This window comes from Halyomorpha halys, unplaced genomic scaffold (assembly GCF_000696795.3).
Source record: "Halyomorpha halys isolate HHAL.00 unplaced genomic scaffold, Hhal_1.1 Scaffold59.1, whole genome shotgun sequence".
NCBI classification, from domain to species: Eukaryota; Metazoa; Arthropoda; class Insecta; order Hemiptera; family Pentatomidae; genus Halyomorpha; species Halyomorpha halys.
This window is the reverse complement of record NW_027109400.1, coordinates 824259-850889: the sequence shown is the minus strand read 5'-3', so window position 1 is coordinate 850889 and position 26631 is coordinate 824259. Positions and strand designations below refer to the sequence as shown.

At 30.6% G+C, this 26631-nt stretch overlaps 1 protein-coding gene across 3 annotated transcripts in view; it reads right to left on the bottom strand.

Moving 5' to 3' along the window:
• LOC106692533 (phospholipid-transporting ATPase ABCA1) overlaps positions 1-26631 on the bottom strand; it is a 60620-nt gene that overhangs the window by 8159 nt on the left and 25830 nt on the right. The window contains exons 26-42 of one of the 3 annotated variants that reach the window (XM_067047588.1): positions 25141-25198; positions 24963-25049; positions 24613-24657; positions 20041-20174; positions 17125-17237; positions 16898-17011; positions 16671-16818; positions 15640-15728; positions 15411-15564; positions 15172-15338; positions 14114-14291; positions 13011-13126; positions 12782-12926; positions 11350-11473; positions 11122-11264; positions 6330-6527; positions 1082-1192 (exon numbers count right to left, since the gene is read on the bottom strand). In XM_067047588.1, coding sequence (XP_066903689.1) covers positions 1082-1192; positions 6330-6527; positions 11122-11264; positions 11350-11473; positions 12782-12926; positions 13011-13126; positions 14114-14291; positions 15172-15338; positions 15411-15564; positions 15640-15728; positions 16671-16818; positions 16898-17011; positions 17125-17237; positions 20041-20174; positions 24613-24657; positions 24963-25049; positions 25141-25198 — 2124 coding nt within the window. The remainder of the gene's footprint in view (positions 1-1081; positions 1193-6329; positions 6528-11121; positions 11265-11349; positions 11474-12781; positions 12927-13010; positions 13127-14113; positions 14292-15171; positions 15339-15410; positions 15565-15639; positions 15729-16670; positions 16819-16897; positions 17012-17124; positions 17238-20040; positions 20175-24612; positions 24658-24962; positions 25050-25140; positions 25199-26631) is intronic. The other 2 variants (XM_067047589.1, XM_014438528.3) reach the window with 2 other exon arrangements.

Genomic DNA, 26631 nt, shown 5'->3' with positions numbered 1-26631 from the left:
GATGGAAGGAGAAAGCAAGAGACCGTGTAGATTGGTTGGCTGTTGTAGAGGAGGCCTGGGTTCTTGCAGGACCGTGGTGCCATAATAATAATAATAGTAGGCATATTATGCTTTATTACTTCAAAAAAGGTAAGTGAGCTGCAGAGGCACATATAATATGCAGGGTCTATGGGGGTAATGCCTTAACAGAGCACACGTGCCGAAATAGGTTTGCCAAGTTTTGAGTAGGAAATTTTGGTATAAATGATGCACTGCGACCTGGTCGCCCACAAGAAATTGAAACCATTGATGTTAAGGTGATAGTCGATCAAAATCTAGCCCAATCAGTGCGAGACATTGCAGAGGTCCTAGGTGTATCACATATATGGATAGAAAATCATTTGCGGAAGCTCGGCTACGTTTCTAGGCTTGATGTTTGGGTCCCTCACTCTCTGACCGAAGCCAACTTCGCAACACACATTTCCATTTGCAATTCACTGTGGAAATGTCAAGAAAACGATCCATTTCTTAAAATATTTGTGACAGGGGTGAAAAGTGGATTGTCTGCAATAATGTGGTGCGAAAAAAATCTTGCAGTCACAGCAATGAACCACATCTATAGCAGGATTGCACCCAAAGAAAATAATGCTTTCTGTATGGTGGGATTTCAAGGATGTGATTTTTTATGAGCTCTTGCCACAAAGTGTATTGATCGATTCCACTCTATACTGCTCAGAATTAACAAAATTGGTGGAATCAATTAGAAGAAAATGCCCAGAACTGACAAATCAAAAGGGTGTCATCTTCTATCATGACAACGCTAGGCCCCATCCTTCGTTAGTTACCCGCAATAAATTGCTAGCCCTTGAATGGGATTTTTTGCCCCATCCTCCTGGTATAAATCTCCTGGATCCTTTCAATAGCTTCATCTGAGATGCACAAAATGGACTTTCTTATGAGGAAAACAAAATTCCTAAAATTGTCAGTAATTGAACACTATTATAACACCTGGTATATAAGCTACTAAAATTCATATTCAATTATTAAAACAAGTTCAGCTTATAGATTAAATTTTGTAAAAATTCATGGCAAAAATTAATACCTTGCTCAAATTCTTAATTATAAGAATGTCTTGTGATGTATCACCATACATTATTCTCTTTTTTTCTGATGATACATCTTCTTCTTCGTCTTTTGAAGAGCTTGATCTGATCTGTACAGAAATAAAATAAGTTCAAAAAAGGAAATACCGAAGATGATAATTTAAAATGAAGAAATACAAAATTACTGAATAGATTATATTGAAGGTTCTCTTTTTTTATCACTTTAACTTTACCTACATTAGGCAAAGCAAAAATATGTAAATATATAGTTATTAATTAACACTAAATTATCTTTTATTCGAATGTCATCATACCTAATTTAGAAAGTATCTAATAAAATAAAGTTTACTCACCTAAATTAATAAGACATCAATAGCTGTGATAAATAATGTAGCCATCATGATAAAGTAACTAATGTAAATATACATAATTTTTAGGAAACCAAAGAATAAATAACTTAATGTTTTACTTTTAACTCCTACATTGTTAATTTTTTTTTTAACTTTGGGCTTTTATATTTCTATGAGTCCTAGATTAGTAATTATAAAACTTTTTTAAGCAAATAAAAAAATTAACATAATAAAATTTTAAAAATATAATTTTTCACATTAGTTACTTGAACATGGAGGCAAATATAAAATAAAAATATATCCGCAATTCACTTCAGAGTTAGTAACTAAATGAATGAATAATTATCAACATAATATAAAGACATCATAGCATGCAATACAATTACAATGTGGATGGACGTACATTTAGTATTATGTTTTTCATTAATTTTAAGGAAAAATAATAATTGAGAGGGTCTGTAACAGTTAGGAGGTAGCTGCATTTTTGACCATTTTAGTTAGACCAATTTAAAAATAATAATAACTCCAACCCACTTAATCACAATATCCAAAAAGTGAGTAGCTGCAGATTTTAGTTCCAACTTAATAATGTAAGAAGGATATTGTCCCTATCCCAGAAATACTTTTTGCTATTATGATCCAGTATGCCACAGAGGAATGAAATATTCCATTAAAAATATCCACAATATTCAACTATCTGAGACTTCCTCACTAACTGAATGTATACACTGAGCTTCAGAATAATATTATGATATTGTATTTTACTTTCTTAATAGTTTATATATATATTTTTTTTAAATAATTAAAGAGTTCTTATGCAGTTAGTTCTGTATAAATTTATTTATTCCTTAAATTGTATTGTTTAACAAAGAGTTAGCTCCTAAATTCTAACCTTCTTCTATTCTAAAAAGAGGAAGATAGAATCGGATTTTATCTCAGCTCTAATAGATCGCTTCTTAGGAATGGAATAGTATAAGATTAATCATAAGTTGTCTCAATGAATTCTGACACTCTGATTTGCAAGATGATTAGAAGAAAGGCAGGATCCAGGATAATTTTTTGAAATGAAAGAAAGATTAACTGAAGAGAGAAAAGAAAACAATCATTAGAGTAAGCTGCTGAGAGTGTTGAAAGTATGTCATAATTTATTTCAGTAAATTAAAAAACAAGATCAAATCATGATGTATTTAATAAAGATCTTTAGTGAAAAAATAAAACTGAAAAACTTTTTTATTTATAGTTACTGTAAGATGTATATTACACAATCTTATTTTCAAAACCATATTGAGTTTTAAATTTACTGAGAACATACAATAATCAGCAAGAATAAGTAATCATCATCGAGTTTGCAGGAAGGTTAATATTACCTTTTCGCAAAGGAAGCAGTAGCTCAGTGATGAATTTTACCAGGAGATATTGGAATTGTTACGTCAAAACTGAAAAAACTCACTAATTTCAAGCATAATGATTCTTATCAGTTGTACGGACTTAGTAAAGTGTTACTAAAATTTGGCAAGGTAAGGCCACTAAAATAAATCCCGTATCGATGAAAATTTATAAATATGACTAAATCAATTTCAAAATTAATTATTTAGAGCTCATACTGAATCAGTTCATTACAATGGTGCTCCATACTCAGCCATATCTTACAACTATAACTAAATTGGATTTAGTTGTTAAATTAAAACTCCAATTAATGAAAAAATATGGACTAGTTAATTTAGTCACACAAAAATGGTGCTAGCAATAAAGTTGAGTTACAAAAAAAATTCGTATACTATCAATAAATGGATTTAGTTTGGAATAAAAAAAAAGTTCACAGAGTACAATGTTTGTTAATGTGCAGTGCTCCATGACAGGTTTTAATAAAATATTTAAGCTAACAAAAGTAATATGACTCCATAAATTGAAAAGGTTTAAAAAAAAAATTACTCATGCAAACATCAAATGGCTAAAAATATGATTAATATGGGTTAAGGTCCATTAATTTTTCTTTTATTTTCACTTATGCACTCATTAAGAGCATCATAATCATCAAACAATTGATAACTGACCAAAACAGATAAAAAATTTCTTTAAATTTTAATTATTCATAAGTAAATAAACCATACAAAAAAACAAATTTAAAGTAAATTATAGGGGGAAAAAAAGATGCTTTAATTGAAAGCAAGGTTCAAATTTGTACACACTTATCTTCAAGAAAATAAATACAAAGGGTTAAAATAACCTTTCATCAGGGAAGAAATAAAACTGTGCATAGTTAAAATTTCAGGCATATCATGTGAGTACGACAGGTGCATCTTTTCAGTACAATTCAATGAAAGTATTTGAATAAACAATCAAAATTCATGAAGAAAAAAAACTTAGGCTATCCCTAACAAAACACAATTTTACATTTCAACTGAGTCCTTTGATATTCTTACCCTCAGCATTTGAGTTTATGTATTATGCCATTCTCATGTGAAGAAATGAAATAGTTAAATATTAAAAGCCAAATTTTAGGCAATCATTGTGAGGGGATTCAGAAAGCTATCCCATAAAAAAATATAATTACTGTGTCCAAAAATAAAAAGGGAAATGCAGGATATTTGACTAATTTTTAGTAAAAAGAAAAGTGGCAACCCTGACTGTCAGTTATCTCCACAGTTCAAGGAGGTTATAATCAGTTATCCAGTGAAAATAATGGATGTTAAGGGGTCCTTTTCAGTTCAGGCATATAGTCTGAGTAGTAATAACCTTGGGCTTTCTATTATAACATTGTTTTGGCATTCTACTTATTATCATTCATAGATTTTAAACAGCTTTATTTTATTATGTTAAAACCCTTTTTGAGATTTTTTTTTTCTTTAGAATGATACTTTATCACTAAAAGTATGCCTTTTAATTATTATCCAAGAAAATTTATAAGTCAAAGGATACTTAGAAAGTTTTGCAATACAACTTTATTTTCAACAATTTTTCGAAATAGTTTTCATCACACAAAATACACTTCCCCAACATCCAAATCCAATCTTCAAGGTAATCCTGCCATATTCCTTCTACCATTTTGGTACGATAAAGGTTCCAATGCCTTCCTTTCTCTTTCAGCCTGTTTTTCACCGAAGTTAAAAGCACAAAGTTGAAAGCTAAATCTGAGCTCTAGGGATGAGAAATTTTCTGCTGAAAAGCTCTGGTCAAATTTTCTAGACCACTTTAAAGCAACATTCTTACTTTACAACTTACCAATCACATTTTTTCTGCAGTTCTACCACTACCTTCTCTCTAATGCCCTCACACTAATACTGCCAGCATTCTGTTCTTAACAGATCTGGATTCACAAACAGTCAATGAGGCTTCCTCATCTTCAAACATCCACACTTTGTTGCTGGGATATCTTAGTAGTAAAGTCAAGTTTCATCACCTGTTATTTCACTGCACCCACCATAAGACACAACACGCCATCTGAGCTTCAGTCAAGCTATGGGGCACTCAAATAACATAAAGCTTCCTAATTTGTAGATGACTGCTCAGAATGCTACAAACTACTGTTGTATTAATGCTGAAGGATTCCCCTATCTAGTGGTAGGTCAATCCCCTGTCAGCCTCAAGCAAATTCCAAACCGCATTTATGTTTTCTCTGGTCATTGATGAAGCTGGAATATCTGATCTTGGAGCACCTTCAAGCTAAAAATTTCCTCATCTGAACTCCTGGTACCACCTGAATATCATTGTATTGTTAACCCTAGTAAAAAGTTGAAGCATAAAATCGCTCTATATTCAACTTTAGACCAAGATGATATCGCCAACACCTTTCACTAGTACAGTCAGACAGGAACTGACTCCAGCCAATGAATGAGCCAGCTACAGTGCAGGCTGGGACAGGTTTATGCAGGTGTCAACCCTCCCCTCCTGGCATGATCTCCTCATTCGTTTTGCAAAATGTTTCTAGCGTCCTTTGAACAGTGTATTCAGTAAGGCCGTGGTAATCATATTCTTGACATGGTAATCTCTATTTGAGCAGGACTGACATACTTTTTTCTTAATAGGGATTTCCTGTTTTGCTATTAAATCATAACAGCCTTGTAAAAAGCTCTGAGGCACACCAAAAAAAAATTACTTTTTAAAAATAAATCACCATGTATACAGCCATTATTCAAGAGTACTTCCTTACAAAGCACTGAACCCCCAACCATTCATGGGTTGTAGCGGTATAGATTTCCATTTTTTCATATGATAAAAATTTAGTTAGGACAATTTAACTAAAAGAGGGTGGTATAACTTTATCAAGATTATTTCTGGGTCACAAAAAAAAAACAACTGTAAAACTTGTCTACTTTAATTCCCCTTCATGACCACCTAAATACTCTCAATCAGTGAAAACATCAAAGTTGTTCTGCGACACATTACTTGCACATCAAGTTTGGTCTTAGGATGGTTTCAGTAGCTATTCTACTGACTACTATACTAAGCCAAAAAATTATATGCATGATATAAATTATGTTATACAGCTTATGATGCACTTCATAGGAAATAATAAGAGGGTGACTTCCCTAAAATTCATGAAAAAAATAATTTGATTTCTTTTCTTTGAAACAAGTTCAGATCATTGACATTCAGACCATCAATTCTCTACTGTAATTGTTACAACCTAAGATGCTAAATGTGAGACCCTACCAGTACCCATTAATAAGAAACTTGTAATTCTGGGGAAGGGAGGTACCTCAACTATAAAGTAAAATACATGATTACTTAGTAAAACAAAAATTGATAATTTCAAAAGCCATTGTACAAGCAATCAAGCATATCAGCAATCAGTAACAGCAATGCTCAAATACTGGGTAAAATAAAGAAACAGGCATAAAGGTGCTTTTAAATTTGTTGCAGCATTGTATTAAGTAAAACAAATAATTTTCTATACCGTAACAATAAATGAAGAAACTTTTAAAACCATATAGTCCACTATATTATCTATAAAACTGGTCACTGATGGTAATTTAGGAATCATTATAGCTCTAATTAAAGGCAATCTTATGATTCTATATCCAGGAATAAAGTTAACAATGACTTTACGAGCAGTCCTGTAAGCTAATTGTTCATATTTAATTCTAAACAATAACTGAAAAAAAAAATTCAATTTCATCTTCCAACATGATAATGCTATAATATTGATTAAGTTTAATGTAATAAGTTTGGAATATAAAATTATGAAAAATTTTAAAATATTCGCAGTATTTAATTATTTTAATTAGGGGATTATTATACACACAGCATAAAATAAAAACTTGAAAATAATGTAATGGAATTAACTGAAAAATAAAATTCTTTATTCTGTGACTTAATAATCTAGAGAATAATAAATTATAAAGTACATTATAATAATGGACCAACAGTCCAAGAATGCATAGATGCACTTCATTGAGTAATAATAATGAGAAAATCATATAATGTATGGGTCACTTAGAATTTATAGATTAACAACCAACATCAGGAGAGAGAGAAAGGATATTATAGATTTTGCAGAAACAGGAGATAGGCAGGCAGATGAAATTTAAATGCAGAGTAAGAGTGAGTAATTGTGTAACATCATTTAGGAAAGAAATTTCAAATAATGATGCAAAATTTATCTGGATTTTTTCTAATGAAACAGTTTTATGAGAAGTGAAATAAAGGTTGGAAGAGCAAGAGTGTGTATAACAGGAGTAAATTGTAGTTTTAAACTAACAGAGTTCAAAGATATAAAGAAAGTGATGAGATAAAACATTATGATAAATGAAGAAAGCAGATTTCAGTAATATTGTGAAAAGGGAATACACCTGTTGATAGAAAGAAGAGCAAAGACTATTTTTTACTAAATAGATAAAACTATTCACTAATGTTTTCAACTTCAAATTTTTCACAGAAATCCATATGGGTCATGGTGAACAAGAATTTCCAATCAACATAATAATAATAGCTTATAATTCACCAGAGATATCATCATGAACCAGAAAACCAAAGTCAAAGTAAGGAGACAAGGAGTTGGGGAATATGGATGGAAAGGGTAAGTCAGGAGCAATGGAGCTCTTTTGGGATAGAAATTGGACAACATGTACTGTTCTGGCTAAACCAATGTTCCAAGGCAAGGAGGTTCCAAAAACTGCATTTATTTCTATTATATATTTATGTATTCTTTCTACCAATATATTTTATATTCATATATATAAATATATATATATTTATCAATTCCTTATAGGAATCAACCTCCTCAAAAAGGAATTATAAATTGATCTAAATCAAAAGCTAGATACCACAGATCTCCTTGCTATGGTATGGTAGATGGAATGAGGTATACTGAACATCGAATATCTCTTCTAAAGGTATTCACCAATTTACTTAATTACAGTTATTAGATGGCGTGCAGAGTATCCAAATTATCACAACTTTCAGAGCTTAAAATAACAAGGTTTACTACGGATATTTATAATAAGGCATAAATAAATTGTAAGAGAATTAATGCAAATGAGAATACTGTAGATATTTAATTATTTAACAGACTCACCACTATTTAATTTAATTGCCAATCAAAATTACAGTCCAATACTCATTAGTACTTATCTTATCTGGGGTGCCGCTCCTCTGGCTCCAGTATCTTCAATTCTCTCAAACACTGACTTGACCTAGCTGGGTCACTACTTCCAATAAATTCTCTTCTGGCAACTTTTTTTTTCATGACCCCTTCTTGGTCATTTCTTACATACAGAGAGTCACCTATAGGGTACCATCCTATTCCAACCATGGTGGGTAGTCAAGTTTTTATTTTGTTGGAACACCACGGAAATCAAGATGACCCTCCAGGCTGGATTCGAACCAGCATTGTTGCAGTCACAAGGTAGTTAAAGTTGGCACTTCAACTCACTCAACTACTAACTATTCTCTCTTCTAACAACTGTACTCTCTGATCTCTACCCTGCGAATGTCCTCTGCTGGCAGGGACTACCGTCTCCAACTTGTACTCAGCAAATTTTATTCGATTATTCTCCAGTTTCCCCAGCTCTGTTTTTCATCTCCTTCATTCAGCAAGCATATTTTTCATCCCATCCCGCTATCCTTTTGGATCTCTAACCAGCTTCTTATTAGATGGTCCTCTTTTGGAGAGGGATCTAGGCCATCTGGGAATATAAAATAGGTATTTCCATTCTTTTGGTGTTTTTTTATCTCTTCAGTGTATTTTTCAGAGTAAGGGCTCAAGGATCTGGTACCATCCAATTTCTGTCAGTGTTAATTTAGGATAGCCTACCTAGGTTTGGGCTGCCAAGCTGCTGGTGACCCAAGAGGTGTCCTATTGTGAAAGTATATATGACTTTGAGTCACCAATGAAGCGTTATTAATATTTAGAAAATATAAATAATTGATTAAGCTGAATTCCCTTTTCAACCCAGCATTACATACTTACTCAATACATAGCTCATGAAATTTGATCTGTTATCTTTCAAGGTAAGATTTAGATGGAACATCTCCTAGCATGGGCATAGGCAGGATTTTGCCAAGGGAGGAGCAGGCCTCAGCCCATTACACACCCAACATGCATATATATATATATACATGAAAGATATGTAATCCCGCATTGTTCAAAGAAATACCATTACCATTTTATTTCTACTTCATAAAATTCAATTATTACTTTTAAAATTTATTTAAAATAAATTATAGTGAATGGACCTTGAAAATCTAGCATAAACTTAATTATTGTACATAAATTCATACAATACTCACAACAAACACAAAAATATAAGAAGCGATGAAGAGGTTTGCTATGAGAGCATCAGCCTTCTGGGATTGCTGTCAAAAAATATCAACCACTCTTCTACGATGATTGCCTACTTTGGTTTATTATCAACAAACATTCTGAGATTATACAAATGGAAAACTGTAAGTTATAATAGAAAGAATGGAATATAAAAAAAAGGTGTTTTTTATTCATTCCCCCATTATTTTTAGATGTAAATATCTGACGAATAATTGGGCTTATTGACTCTTACCATTTTTTACCGAAGAATTGATGTATATCCATCTCATCCCTTCAAAAGTGTAGTTGTGTTCCGTGAAGATGTCAACTCAAAAATATTACCTTACTAATTACAGCATGTTTCCAAAAAGAAATCATCTATCAAATCAGTTCACTATTTACTTTTTTTCCCGCACGCAGCTCCCCCCTGCCTACGCTCATGTCTCCAAGGTTTATTATAGAAAAACAGCATTTGATAGAAAAGTTAATAAGGAAAAGACTTGGGAAAGAAGGAATATATTTTGGATTATCTAAGAGGGAAGGATAACAAGATTAATTATCTAAGAGGGAAGGATATCAAGATTAATTATCTAAGAAGGAAGGATAACATGACTAACAAAATCAAAAGCAAGTGATAATGAAGTAGAAATGTCAATAAAAGAGGGATTAACTATATAATGAAGATTTGCAGTGGATATTGGTATTTAGACAAACATGCATTAAAAGGGATGTCTCAAACTCCATCCCCTTTAATGATGTAAGAAATAAGATTGAAAAGGGATATTTTTGAAGTAGGAATGTATAGTTTAAAACAAATATCATGCCAAGATTAGCTTATAATTTAGACAAGACTGGATTATATAAATTTACCTAGTGTCTTAATAATAAATATACAAATTACTAGCAAATTGAATAATAAAGATCTTTAAAACAGTGAAATTAAGAGAAAAAAATGATAAAACTATTGATTTATGTACATGATATGCAGCAGAAATAATGAATTATATAAAAGAACAATATTTAAAAAAAAAATAATAATATTTATAACCCTAGAATCTAAAACAAGTTAAAAATTTTAAATACTCTTTTATTAAATAAAATCAAAATAACAGATTTACACTCTAGCAACTTAATTAGGATGGTTTGAAAAAAAGATATAGCTGTATGGGTAGATCTGCAAGAGAAAGTTGATGAAATAGAGGAAGAAAATAAGAGGTTACTTTTTTTTTTCATGAACCTCCTTCATAGACATTTCTGAAATACGAGGGGGAGGGGTATCTACAGGATAACACCCTATTCCAACCATGGTGGGGGGAAGGGTAAATTTTTCAAATAAAAGTCGACCACCCCAGACCTGATCCTACATATCAAGTATCATGGATACAAGTGGCCAAATAAGGGGTTACCTTCCAAAAAGTTATATAATCTATCAACAGGCTGCCCCTAGCTCAGTGGTTAAGACACCATCTTACCAATTTAGTGTCTATTGGCGGTGCCGGTACGAATCCAGCCTGGGGTGTTGACTTTTTTCATTGAGTGGCGGTCCCCCAAAATGAAAAACTTTGACCCCCAACCATGGTTAGGCAGTATAGGACTCCAATGAGAGTCTTGGCCGAAAATAAAATAAATAAAAATAACTATCTAGATTTTTGATGCTATATATACCAAGTATATAGTAAAAAATACAAAATCCCTGATATTTTTTGCTCACCATGACACATGCAGTGAGTGTAGAAGGAAGAAAACTTGGATTTGTAACTATATACTTGATGTATACGACATATACCATAGAACACAAGGACTCCTCTTAGGCAGAATGGAAACCAGCCCATCAAACTGGTTAAACTAATTTATTCAAATTATAAATACAAATTTAGAAGAAAGACATTTATACAGTAATCAGAACAAATTGGTAACATAAAATACTGAACCAAGTACACCTTACCTCTGTATTTCTCCGAAAAATATTGTACAGCTCAAATTCTATCATAAGAGTAATGAGAAAAAACAGTACTCCAAAACAAGCCATGCATAGCAGATTTTTACCAAGGAATTCCCACTCTAATACATTTGATTCAAAATCTATGTCTGTAAAAACATAAACAATGTATCTAAACGATGAAAAACATATTATTGGTATCAAGTAAAAAAGAAATTACTACTGCAATCATACCTAAATTCATTAGCGAGGCGGTAGCAAAGTGATTTGCAGCAAGTTTCATCAAACCATCTCCCAAACAATAGTGGGGAAAAATAAGAAATACTTCTTTGATGATATTATCTATATCTTTCAATTCCTTTTGAAAAGAAAAAAAGATTATTAAACAGAAAAATATTCCTGGCTTACAATGCCTAAGTAATTCAATAAAGATTTAGAGAGAGAGAAACAAGAGACATTTTCTCCTCAATCATATTACAAGAAATCAATAAAATTAATTATAAAAATAAAAAGGCTTATAAACAAATGAATTCTATTTGTTGGATCACATCTAGTATCTGGATAATACAAGAGGTATTGAATTTTACAGGTTAGTTATAAGAAATTGTAAAAACTCACTTGCAAGTTTTTCATTAAAACAATTCTGATCCCTTAAGCTAAAAAACTACTTGTCTACTGAGATTTCTTAACTCCCTTATTAATATATACTTTCTGGATCAACAGATTTAAAAAAAAATTGAGTTCCTAATATCACAAAGGGAATGACGCAGATGGGGTATAAAATTGACACTCTATCCCAAGATCAGAAAAGGTCCTAGAATCAGACATTTCTACCAGAGTCTGCATTTAATTCTCTTCATGGGTTATAGGGGAACTAATTTATTTTATTTTTAGGAAGAAAGCTTCTATCTAATTGTTATTAATTTTTAGTACCTATATGACGGTCAGATGTTTCTTTTAGTTTTTAATTACTTGCTTAAGATACTATAAGTCGAAAAAAAAATTATTTTTCAAGGAAAGTTTATGTTATGGAAGTATGATCTGTACCAAAGTATGGGGTAGATAGCTGTAAATCTATTTCATGAGTACATTCCCTCAAAGAATAACAGCACATCTTTTGCAACTCACGGTTTATCTTATATTTGAATCCTTTCTCTAAATAATTCGGGTGAGCATTACAACCAAAGTATTGTAAGTTATCCCATCCGTTCTTAAATATTTTTATCAACCAAAAGACTCGAAAGATTGTTCTTGAATTAATTGCTTTCAAGTAGCTAGCAATTATTTCAGTCATTTTCCCCCTAATATAAATGCTAATTGCATCAAAACATAACTTTAAGAATTTATCTTCATTCATATTGGAGATGGAAGTATTTTGCAAAATATGGAACACTCGATGGTTACATAGAAAAATTGAAAAGAAAAATGGTTTGGTGTGGATTGGTATGGTCATGGATGACTTTCTGATTAAGACATAGTCCAAATGAACATATTCCAAATGGCCTTGGACCAAATGGATCACTTATGTGAGGCCAACTTAATTAGAGTCTTGTATTTGATGATTCACACATCAATTTCATGAATTAAAAAAGAATTCTACAAGCATATTGTCATTCAACCTGAATTAATATCAATGAATCTTTGAAGTTAAATAGTACACTCTTACCTGATCATCAAAAGCAGCTAATACAAATGTTGTCACAGTAGTTATTATGCCAATGAACATATTGGCACAAGATAAGCTAACAAAAGCCGAACTTGGTACAGAGAATACAAAGCTCATAGGGTACATCAATGGTATACATGACCATCTAAAAATGAAAATCTTTTTAATTAAATACAAATCAAACTAATTTTAATGGCAGAAAAAGTCATAAGTGTTTAGATTAACTTGCCCATATAATAGGAAAAGGAGCAGAAGTCCAGGAAAATTAGTAGAAGAGACATATGCTTGTTCATTAAAGGCAAGAAAAATCAGAATACAGAGAAATGAAGACATAAGATATGCCATCTGAAATAATGAAGCCATTTAATAAAATATCATTACTTTGCAATAAATTATAACATCAATTATTCTAATGAATGTATGTGATGTAATAGTATACCGAATTTACTAGATTAACTAGAAGAAAAAACATTTTCAATAACAGTAATCCAAACTTCTTTTTAACATTAAACCAAGCACCAGCCACATCAAATACAAAAAGTTACAAAAATGAAGACTACATACAATAAAATCAATCTCATCAAGTTTCAACGTATAAACAAGTATTTTTGTTAATATAATTTTTTTAAACACTCAACACGTCTTTCATAAACTGGAGGAGAAAAATCGATTGGCTTTTGCTCCTAAAGTGGTATTAAATCTAATTTTAGACCTCATTTCTTATGAATCCCCTCAATTTGATATGAATTCTGTCTGCTTCTGTTATCTACACTTCTGTTCACCCAATAGTTTCAACCCTCACCTCCTCTTTGCATGATGGAAAATCCATATTTAACATTCATGGTCTCCTTAAAACTTTAAGCTTACTCACTTGTACAGGATACTTGACTCACATAACAAAGGAATTGATAAAAAGAATGGAAGCAACAGGATGTAATTTTTTTAATTTTATAATGGAACCCAATCCACAGTCCAATGGGCTAAATCTCTCCACATCCATTATATCCACTCAAATGCTCAAAATTCAGAATCCAAATTGAAGCAATTTTGAAAATTATCCCTTCCAGAATCTAATAACCTTAGGTTCTTCACAGTCATCTCAGAAAAATCTCTATCAGCATTTTATATCCTTTGCCCTTAACTCTGCCAATATTGAAAATTATAACTTCAACCATACATAATATTATTTTTATAATTAACTAGTTTCCATCATTAAGTGTCCATTTCTCCTTTGTCTAGTGTGATGTCAGTTCTAGCAACTCTGGATAAGGGAGATCTACTATATTTCTAAAACTACGATTAAAAATACCAAATAAAACTACCATAACTTACAAGATCCCAGGAAAATGTTTGGACCCAGTAAATAAGTTTATTTACACCAGAAACCAGCTGGAGATGCTTTGAGTGAGAGACCCTTTCTTCTATAAGATACAATACAAACGAAGCAGGTACGAAACTTAAGGCAAATATCACAGAAATGGCATGTAATAAGGAAACTCCTCCCTGACGTCTGAAACAAAGCCAAATTATTATAAATACTGTCTTTAAGAGAAATTTTACAACATTTCCAAGTATATTTTAACCTTTTACAAATCACATATATCTCTTTGACGTACAATAAAAGAAAATTATATTATTTTACATAGGTTGTAGCGGCACAGAATTAATACTTAGCAAGATATATAATATGATAGGTACTTAAATATTTAGCAAATATATTAGTTAAATTTAATATTGAAGATTTTTCTTTTATATACTGTATATAAATAGATGGTATTTTGGTCCAAATGAAGACTGATAAGTGGAGTTATAATACATCTCAAGTTTAAAGGCAAAGATAATGGAAACCTGGCTACACTCGAGATTACAAGAAGATGCTGCAAAAAAATTATGAAAAACTGGCAAGATCAAAAATGAAATTGTATTGTAAGTATTGCTAAAATCTAAAAGAAAAAACATGACAGCAACAGATTAATCAAAGTAAGTATAGAAAAAAAAGTACCTTTAGTAAATTGAAGTTTGGCTAGTTACTTTGACTTGAGATGGAAAGATGGTCTGAAGTTCTGACATGGAATACCTCCAAGCATCACAAAATAAGAAGCGAAAGATTACGTATAAGAGTTGAGAAAAAACAATATGGAAGAATTCAAAGTTTTCATGAGCCAGGTCTATCTGTAAGCATATATGTTCAATATCGAAGTAGTAGACTTATTGTTTTGCTAGCACCAAAAGATAGGTAACCAATGTTTATCAAGAAGTGTCTCAACTTCTTGACATCAACTCACATGCAAGCCCAGAATTGTAATTAAAGAATGTCTAAAAAGACACCCTGGATTTGTAAAAGGTTAAATAGATAAGGAACAATTTAATAAGAGGATATAATATCATACATTAGCTCAATTTCTAATTGCTTTGCAGTGAAATTCATTGGATGATTAATTGTAATTATTCCATAATCACTGGATACATTCGAAGGCAAGTTTGATCTTAAAACTACATTGTTAATGGCATTCATGTAAGCAACTGAAGCAATCCAGCCTTTGTTATTAAACCAAACCTGAAATTAAAAAAAAAAAATCATTTTTTTTTTCAAAAGAATAAAAATACTAATTATAAAGACAAAAGTTACCTTGACATTATTAAGTGTAGAATTAGTTCTCTTTGGTTGAGTTTTTAGGAAATCAAAGTATTCAGGCACTTGAGTACCGTACGCTATATTAACTATATCAGCTATTCCTAATGTAGGAACTATTAAAGAGGTGCCAAAACTGTAACCACCAAACCTTACGAAGACAGATAATACTAATATTAAAATATAAAATTAACAGGAAAAAAAAACAAACTAAGAAGCTTCTTACCTGTGCTCTTCATACTTAGGCCAGGTATTTACAATCCACATAGGGATATTATCACCTGTCATATTATACAGTATATCACGAGTTGTGAGCTAAAAAAAAAAAAAAAAATAACAGGATATAAATGTGATGTAAACATTAAAAAATCAACATGTAAAATACAATTTTTAAAATGTGGCTTTAACAGAGTCCATTTACTCCAGGAAAACAAAAAAGATTACAGACATTCAAAATAACAAAATGCAATTTAAGAAAAAATAATAATCCAGAACAATGGAGTTAAAGAAAACCTAAAATCAGTGCAAAACAGCTATTATTGTAATTAATATTCATCAAAGTATAGAATTTAGTTTTCATCTTCCAAGAAAAATATCAAGGAGTCAATCCATTTTTAATTTGAAAAATTTGACAGCATGTTTATTCTTTACTTGACCCTTGATGTCATTACTTTACCTTCTACAAATGTTTTTGAATGAAGTACAGACTGATGCAGTAATAACAAAAATTGTAGTTTCGAATTATTATTAGTATTGAACTTTCGTGGAAATTATACTACATTGTCAACAAACATAACTTTATAAATGACATTAGATTTTTAAAAATATTAGATTTGAAATTACTTACTTGAAGAGATTGGTGAAGTAATGACATCAATCAAAACACGAACACATACCACAATAGAGTTTGAAATCTTAACCACAGACTTCCCTCAAAGAGGTCTACTTGTCAAGAAGATAATATAGCTGATATACATCCAAAGGAGAAAATTATACTTCAGGAAAAAGTTTAAATGACCATTCTCACTACTAATTTTTTTATTACTACATAATAAACTCAATTTTAGTTGCTGAAACTGAGATCAAGACTCATTGATAGTGAGAATAAAAAAATTGTTCAGACCTATAAACATAATGCCAGCATGAAATGATTCTGGAATACCAAAAGGACCTTTTTGTTAGAATGATATTAGTAAGCAACCACAAAAAAAAAAAAATTAAAACAAAACAATATTAACAGTAGTTGATTAAAATTACCACAGAATGTGGTGGTTCAGGTTCTCCTATGTTTGCAGGACAAACCTGAGCACCAGATTCGCAGGAACACTCAGCAAAAGAATTTCTAAAAGTAAAAGCCCTATGTGCTTCAACAGTTTCAGTAACAATCTGCCCACATTCATCATTTCTGCAAGCAAAGAAAATGATGTAAAGATATTTTTAAAACATTTAATGTTAAATATTAAAAAAATAAAATTAATAAATACCTAGTTCCATTTATTATGATACACTTCGCTCCAATGCCATCTGGTCCTTTCATGTTCTGTATATATTCTTGGGTCCAAGTATCTTGAGGCGCATTGTTACTGTAGAACATGAAGCTAAAAGATAAAATTTTTAAATGCTATAATTTAACACCTGATAATCAATTTTAAAAAATAATTTAAGTAGTGGGAAACATATGCTGCTCGTAAATGCTTAAACACTTAATTACTTTGGAGAAGGATATCGCCATGGCTCTAAAACTATAGGTGGTCGCTCTCTCAACTTTGGAAAGATGGATGAAACCAAGAGTGACATGCATACAAATACAGCAGGTAACACCAACTGAAAATAAAATATTACTATAATTTACTATATATCCAATAACAATAACTATAAATTCCAAATAATTAATTTTAAAAGTAAATTATGATAGTTATGGGAAAACTAAATAAGAATATAATCAATAACAAAAAAAAAAAAAAAGATGTTCTAAAAATATTTTTACATAATCAATGTTAATGGCTTATAGAGTTTTTTGTTAAGTGAATGTTCAATGAAAACTCAAGTTTGTAAGTAGCAAGCAGAGAGATCTAGGAACTCATATCATCCCTTCTCCTCCGACTCCTCACCACTAGTCTAACCTGTTCAATTGTGTAATGTACGATTTTCCCAGGCACAATTCGCACTGCACTAGATGGTAGAAATCACTTCCATGTAAAGCCTTCACTTATTCTAAACAAGGGGGGGAGGGGTTAACAGCAGCCTCTCTAATTTTGATGACTACAGGTCAGCACTGATCTCCGGGACTTGCCTCTTCAAGCTTACCACATCTAATTAGTAATTCATTTTAACAGATATTTTATATTCTTTCTAAATTTAATGATTTGCATAGTATACTATTTTCTTTTTATTAAAAAAAAAAAATTATTATTTCCTTTGAGCTAAAATATTCATTTAATAGTTTATACAGGTATTATTTTATTTTACTCAATAAAGAAGACATTTTTTTGTTTAAGACAAAGGCAGTTATCTTAATTACTTCCTTCACTTGTATAACATGTTTTACTTTTTCTGTTAATTTAAAATCTATCAATTTAAATCAATACTTGTCAGCAACCTAATTACAGTCCATAAAATAAATTTCATTAATACTTAAAATAAAATTTTAAATCCACATTTAATAAAATACATTTAATTTTTAAAACATGATAGAATCTACAGAGATAACAGTAAATTTTACGATGTCTATTTTTAAAGTGAAGTCCCTTTTATTCTATTGACAACTCACAATAACAACAATTTTGTTTGAAATTAGTATATATTTAAGGATTGCTCTTAACTTAGCATGTTCAGCAAATTTCTTTCAACTTATTTGGTTTGGTGAATAAAGGAGATATTTTATAAATCCCTTTTTCAAATCTTCTCGTGTTCAGTTAGCTGAGGGAGGAGAGAGGAGGGAGGAGGGAAACTCCCTAACTTCTAATTCCACTCTTAAGTGGGATAACATAAGTTGATAGTAATGGTAACCTTAATATAATAAAAACCACCTCTTTATAACGCATGGTTTATGTGTCTATCTCACTATACTGATGGATCTTTGTGAGTCCATCTTTAACCTTCCTTATGCTTCTCAGTCATGTTTACCGAGTTAGGTTTGTCTTATAGTGAAATAATAATAATAAAGACTTGGCAAACCCAATGGTTTGATGCTGATACTATCACTCTCTAAATACATCCATCAGGTGATGCCCAAACAAGCCCAAACCAGTTTAGACGTAATCCTTCCTCCAATGCTTTGGTCTACCTATCAGACCTTTACCTTTCGGTTCAATGCTCATTAACATTTTAGAATCTATTCTTTACTAATCCTTACAACCTTATATGCCCATCATATTGGCCAAAATTTAGTAACCTGAATTATATTTACCAGGTTCAGTTCCCTTAACTTAACAGGAAGGGGATCATAAAAAAATGTTCCCTTAGTGTACCCTTAAAATAAGCTCTCTGGTTAACTCATCCTTTTTTGGTTCCAATATTTTATATAATACTTTATTTTCAGTTGTTGTGATATAACGCAATGTTATGCACAATTGAAGTACATTGTATGTGTTCTTTGATTGCGATGGTTGACAAATCGAAAGTGTTTTGGGATGCTGTGATAAATAAGTAAGAGAGTGAGTGCTTACAGATACATACAGCCCATTTTAATCATTAAAAAAATTAATTTAATTTCAGAGAGTAACTAAGGTACAGTAATTTATAATATGTTTTAAGTACCATCACTTTTCCAGTTTTTCAAAATAATACAGTGAAAACAATAAGTATTTTTTAAGTCATATTTCAATTACACTGTATTTATCAATTCTAACCACAAATATTTATAATTTTAATAAAATTGAATTTGATACAACTTTTAAATTCTAGACCAACAAATACCCGCTGATCGTGAGAACCTCAATGAAACAAATATTTAATCATCCAAGCCTCTATATATGGAACTTTGAGATTGGTTACATTAAATTTTCACAGCTGTAATTCCTCAAAAAACAAGAAAAATCACAATTCATTCATTTTAATTTACAAAAAGAAATAGCACAAATCCATATTATTAGTTGTACTTGTAATTTAATATTTAATTTTGAAAGGAAAATTGTTGGCACTGAAACTTGATCTTGATTTTGTTTTTTCCAGGAAAAAATATACTTTAATCTTAAAAATGTAAATTTAATAGTTTTTTATTTGTAGAACATAGATGAGTATTTCATTCATAGAAAATTAAAGATTTTCTATACAAATGTTTTCAAGGGATATTTTAAGTTTGATGCATAGAGCTTCCACAATATATTTAAGTACATAGATAAATGATTAATAAATATTAGATCATATATCACTAAATTATGTTTTATCATTTGCCCATTTTTCATTTCTTGGCAAGGTATGTTGGAAATAAAACCTAATTTATCAAGTTAGTGAATTTTAATCATTTTTTTTCTAATAAATAATTAAGGATTGATTCATCAAAAAAATGTATGCACTTATATCTTATCAGTCATAAATTGTCAATAATCAATATTGGAAAGTAAACTTTGTAAGGAAAGTTATTAATATAGGAAATAAAGGAAAAGGTATTAATATAGAAATATACCTCAGAAAATAGAGCCTTTTTGTTCCTCCGTGTATGGTGTAACCTTTTGACATGAAGAGCGATGAATTGCTTCCAGTATAGATTATCCCCTGTAGGTTTCTCTTGATCTGAATCAATGATTGGTACTGACGAGTCTGAATAATACCAAAATAACAAGAATAAACCAAGTACGAATACAAAATATATCTTAGGTTTTGAGAGATCATATGTAAAATACAAAATATAAGACTCCTTAATATTTCACAGACTTTACAAACTATAGAGTTTTATAATTTAAAATCAATGTATCATTGATTTTCTACATCCATTATAAGCCAGAATAAAAATCACTAGCCATCTCTGTTATTGTTTCAGTAGGTAACGGCCAAGGCTTTTATCTCTGACTATGTACTAAACTGTGAAATATGATGTAAAGACAGAGTATTCTCAAGTAGCCCATTAATTAATTAAAACTAAATTAACAAGTCTGTTTAAGTTTAATCGAGCAATATTTAAAAAGCGCCTGAAATTGAAAAACGACATTAAACCCTCCACTCCAGCCCTCCATGGTAGCCTTACTTATCTGACTTTTCAAACAGACAAATATAGTGAGTAGGTTGGTCAATATATGACATGTCACAATCTCACAAGAGGAGATCTTACACAAAAAAAGGCAATCCTTCCCTGCCGGACCCGCCCCGCTAAGACCCACGGGGAGCGACAGTCATATATGCCCTCCATGGTAGCCTTTCACGCCGTTTTTCAATTTCAGGCCCTTTTTAAATATTGCTCAATTCGCCTATCTTAAAGTTGCCTCTTCCTGTTTTAAGCTAATATTTCAAAAGTCATATAGGACCGTCGCTCTCCGGGGGTCTTAGTGGGGCAGGGCGGGTCTGGCTGGAAAGGATTGTCTTTTTTTTGTGTTATGATCTCCTCTGATGAGATTGTGACATGTCGTACATCGACCAACCTACTCACTATAATTGTCTGTTTGAAAAGTCATAAAGTAAGGCTACCATGGAGGGCTGGAGTGGAGGGTTTAAAGTCGTTTTTCAATTTCAGGAGCTTTTTAAATATTACTCGATTAAACTATCTTAAAGTCTCCTATTCCCGTTTTAAGCTAATATTTCAAAAGTGATATAGGACCGTCGCTTCTAAAGAATAAGAATTTCTAAAAAAACTAGTGCAGTTTACTGAATTATTATAACAATCACATTAATAATAATAAATATAGCTCTACAAAGATTTAAATGTTTGAAAAATTTGAATCTAATATTCATTTCATTTAGTATTAAAAAAGAACTGAAATTAAATAAAACATAGAAAACCAGATAAAAAAGTTCTTCGTTTCTCAACTAGAAATAGATGATTGCTTATGAACTGATAAAAAGTAGTAGCTCTTTAGTGAATCGATTCAACTCATTTCTTAGTCAAAGCAATTAATGGGTATTTTTTATGGTTAATCTCAACAATCATAACATTTTTCAAGAGTGATCTCAATAACTATTTTCAGTCAATCAAGAATAACATCTTTAATGACATGGCACCATTGTCACTCCAATTCTAATAAATAAACCAACAGGAAAAAAAAAACACAAATAAGCCAACATTAAAGAAAAATAATTTTAGTTAATTTCAATAATATGTTATTTATTTCAAATAATTTTTATAGAAAAACCAAAAGCCATATTTTATATGTTAGGTATTACTGACTGTTAAGAAATATTTAATTGATAGAACAATTTGATTCTTGAAAAGACAAATGAGAGAGTGAGAAGACAAGGAGTACAAATGACACATCTGCGTATGAGAATTTTTAATTATCGAACTGTGACTGAGCCAAATTTAATTCATCATTGACCGAATTATATAATAGTTAATAACTGTTGGTTAATGTTTGATAACTTCACACTTTTGTCAATACTGAACTGTATTTTTTGTTCAGGCACAGAAAGGAACATAGGCAAAAAACCTCTATTCACAAAATGGTCAATTGTACCTCTTGGCTTCTCAACTCCCAAAATAAATCTTAATATCTTCAATATAGGCCTTCATGTATCAATTATATCAATAAGAGTTACCATGAATTTAAACAGGAATTAAAGTAAACAATTTCAATGATATATATATGTTCATGCATAAAAAAGATATAAAATAATAACATAAAAAAAGAAATATTAATCACAGACAAATAGTTACAGTAGGAGAGACAAAGAAATCAAAGACAAAAATAAGAAAATAGTTACAACATAATTTAGACATTACAAGTGAGCATAGGTATTAATTGGTTAAAACATGAAAGTACCAGATATATTAACATTAAACTATAATTTTTAAACATTTTCAACACACAACAAAAATTTCATTCAACAGCATAGGTAGTTTTTAATACTGCTGAAAACACTAAGCATTGTGCATGGAAACTATAATTTGCAGACAGCACTGATTTCCTGTTTGAAGAAAACTGCTGCAGAGTTGAATGATAATCGAAGCTTACAGTAATCATGCTCTTGGCTTAAAAAATTTAATATTTTCCAAATTCTGACATGTGAAACGAAAAATGTCAAAAAGTTTGAAGACAGCAAATTAGAAGTATTGCTGGATAAGGATGATGATCAAACACACAGATCATGACACAAGAAGCCACCTCCATACATTTGAAAGCCTTGGAAAAGATCCAGAAGATGGCAAAATGAGATCTACATGAACTGAATGAAAGACAGCAGAAAAAACAAAAAATCATTTCCAAATGCAGCTCACCACAAAAACTGGGTATATTTCGAGAATCTTAAGAGTACAAGATCATAGGTAACACCAGAAGAGCTATCCACATCCATTACAAGATCAAATCATTATGGGCGGAAGACAATGCTTTATTAGGTGGGATTAGAAAGATAAGATCTATTATGAGCTGTTAAAACTGTTAATACTGGATGATACTGATAAAAATGATCTATTAGAATCAAACATAGCATGAAAAACCACCGGAATATCCAAAATTGATGTTCTTAACATAACATAATAATTATATACCATCACACATGACAATACCATTCAAGGGAATGATTGAAGCATTTTGTTGGGAAATACTTATGCATGTAGATTGTTTGCTGATTGTGAATCCATCTCATCATTACTTATTTAGTTACTGGACATGTACTTGCTAAGCAGCATTTCACATCTGATGAAAATGGTTCGATGACTGGTTTGTCTCAAAAGAGGAAGTTTTTCAGTGTGGCATCCAGAGACTGTCAGAGAGATGGGAATAATGTTTAGCTAGTGATGGGCAATACTTTAAATGCAATATTGTTTTTCATTTTCATAAAAAATTTTATAAGCAAAAATTCTGCTTTCATATTTAATAAATATGTAACTGTATGAATTTTATACCAAGCGTGTGCACGCCGAAAGCTTGAATCCTGGAGAATTAAAAAGAAAGAGGACTTCATCAGTCACCTTTCTGTGTTCAGTATTCTTCAGAGAATGAAGAATAGGATATAAATATCCTTTGAGGATGAGAAGTAAACCTCCGCCCTCGATGGCAGAATCTGGGTTGGACTATTCTTAAACCTAATAATATTGTTAGAGCCCATACCATGGATTTGAACTGATGTGCTTCATAAGTCTGATATTTCTTTAGAAAGGTCTTTGCCAACTTTGTGGCAAGAGGTAAAATAAAATCACCTCTGCATCCAACGGTAATGAAATTGACCTACTGCAACAAAAACTCTGTAAACAAAATAACCCGCACTGATACATTAGAATGATACTTATTAAACAATACCAAATGTCAAATTTCAATATTGAATGTGATTAACCTTAAGGGGCTACACAGTGGAGTTCTCCAGTTGTATTTCTAACTTCAGTAGATGCAAATCTAACTTGTTATGCAGGATGTTTTTTAACAGATTTTCATATTTTTAATAATATGTGAAATAATTTTTTTATATTATTTGTAGTATACTGGAAAAGTGCATAGAAAAGAAGAAAATACTCTAAATATTTTTTTAAAATTTTATCAACATTTTTTCTTAGGCACCCTTTATCGCAAAAACATACATTTAACCTAAAACAACCTTATAGATAGCGCTGATCCCAGAATATCTAAAAACTTCAAATCAATCACTAGTAAAAATGTATTATTAAACCATATCCGTATTTCTGTCTAGATGTAAATTTTCTTGGCATTCATTACTATAATATTCTACAATTTCCCTTTCTTCAACCACAGTTTTGTATGTCCAATATCTTCAAAACAATAATACAATATAACAAGTAACGCTATTTCACAAGAGTTACACCATTGCACCAACTAATTAACTTGCCAATAAAATATCCCATCTCAATCATTTTAGGATTTTAATATTAGTAAAAATTTTAATATTATACATGCTCCAAAAGTTTAAGTTTGTTTTTTAAGGTAACATATAAAAGTGCAATTTAAACACGTAATAATTTGTTTATCACCTTCTAACTACTGTCAAGTTTAATTAATTACATTCTATCACAAAAGTGATCACATTTAATGATCCACTTTTTCATAAATAAGGAAAAGCCAGAATCATATACATGCATAATTAATGTGCAACTCACACTTGACACGAGAACCACGCATTTGAACAAATACTTCTGGTGACACTGAAAGGATAAACAATAATGATAGCATAAACAAGCACTTAAACAAAAAAAATTACATCATAAAGGTGTGAAGTTTCTGATATTAATCAGGAATATCTGGAAGACGATAAACTGTAAACAAAAATAAAAAGTGAAGAAAATTCAAATCACAAACGTTTTTTAATTTTAAATATTGATAATCTAAATGAAAACTTAAAAACTCCAAAAGAAAATTACGAACTAACTAATAAAGCAAATAATTAAATCCATAGCATAAAATATTCACTCAACTAACAACAATAAAAGCAAAAACATTTCAGTCTTACGTCTGCTACTTCTGTCATCATCTTTTATTCTTTTTTTTGATGAATTCTTTCTTGAAGAAAAACAAGAGTCCCAACATGAGGTAGTTGCTAGGAAAAAAATTAAATATATAAAAAATCAAGAATATTTAATTTAAAAATATCTTACACAAAGAATTAAAATAAAAGAATTGTAACTTACTGTTATTGTTATTAACAATGTCATTTGCTGGATCATTTTCAGCAACTCTTAAAAATATCTGAAAATACAATTGATAATCAATTTAAGAATTATTTATGTTTAAAATGAAAATAATTTGAAATTGAGAATGATAGAGCTATTTAAAGGTATCTTGTAATGACTGAAAAATAAGAATATTATGAAAACAATTAATTATTCAGAATAAAACCTTTAATAGTTCTTGGTCATTCCTGATAAGGGGGAGTTATCTACAGGTAACCAAACTATTCTAACCATGGTGGGTGGTCATGTTTTCATTTCATGGGGCGTCGAGAATATTTAATTTAAAAGTACTTTACACAAAAATTAAAATTTAAAAAAAAATTTAACTTACTCTAAAAAATGAAGAAAAAAATTAGAAGGTAGAAAATTAATGATACCCTCAAAAAATGCCATTGTTACCACAATAAATCAAATATTTATAAAACTATTTGTAATAATTATACAAGAATATATTCCAACTTAGTTTCACCCCCTAAATTCTACAATTTTCGAAATTTTGATGTAATTTTTGCTGGGTCATTACAGAGGTTTGTAGTCTACCCTCTGAGGGTATTATTGATTTAATAATCTTATCCAGCCCACCATACTTTGAAATTGCCAATTAAATAGAATTTTTTTTTTCAGATGCTGATAGGAAATCAGATTCTAAAATGAATTCATATCTGCACTTTTTTGATATGATGTGTCCTGAAAGTGTTACTCAAAAAAGCAATTAACAATTTTTTGGTTTCTTAAATGACTTGTGTATAAACAGTGTGGAAAATAAAAAAAATGCTAAAGAATAAAACTTGAAGAAGTTTGTCGGGGGGTGCGGTCAGCAAAGAACAACATAAATAAACAAAACCATATTTATTTATTTTATGCCGACGTTTCGACCTGAGTTTCAGGTCTTCATCAGGGGTTGTGGCAGTGGTTTGTTTATTTATGTTGTTCTTTGCTGACCGCACCCCCCGACAAACTTCTTCAAGCATTAATCTACGGTCAACTATCTACACCTCACTAAAGAATAAAATCATTTCAGAATTTAATTTCCCATAAAGATGTCATAATCGAGGCTTCATCATAATAGCAGCTATTTTAGTCTTCTAGGCTGGTTGAGAAAACCAAATTATTATAATTATGTTATACATCTTTTTATTTTTTTTTTCTGTACCATTTACCCGAAAATCTTCAAATTCCATAAAAAATTGTTTTTGATTTTTGACAATTTGCACCTTCAGAAGAATGTAGAAAATTAATGGTACCCTAAAAAAATAGACCAAATACCATTGTTGTAGACCAGGATAAATCAAATCAAAATTCCAAAAATTGTAGAGGTGGGAGTGGAGAACCTGTATATTGAGACACCCTGTATATTGGATGATGGCATTTGAACTGAATGTTAAAGTTACTTCTATTGTTCTTAATAATATAAAAGCAATGATTACAATGTAATGATTAAAATACTTA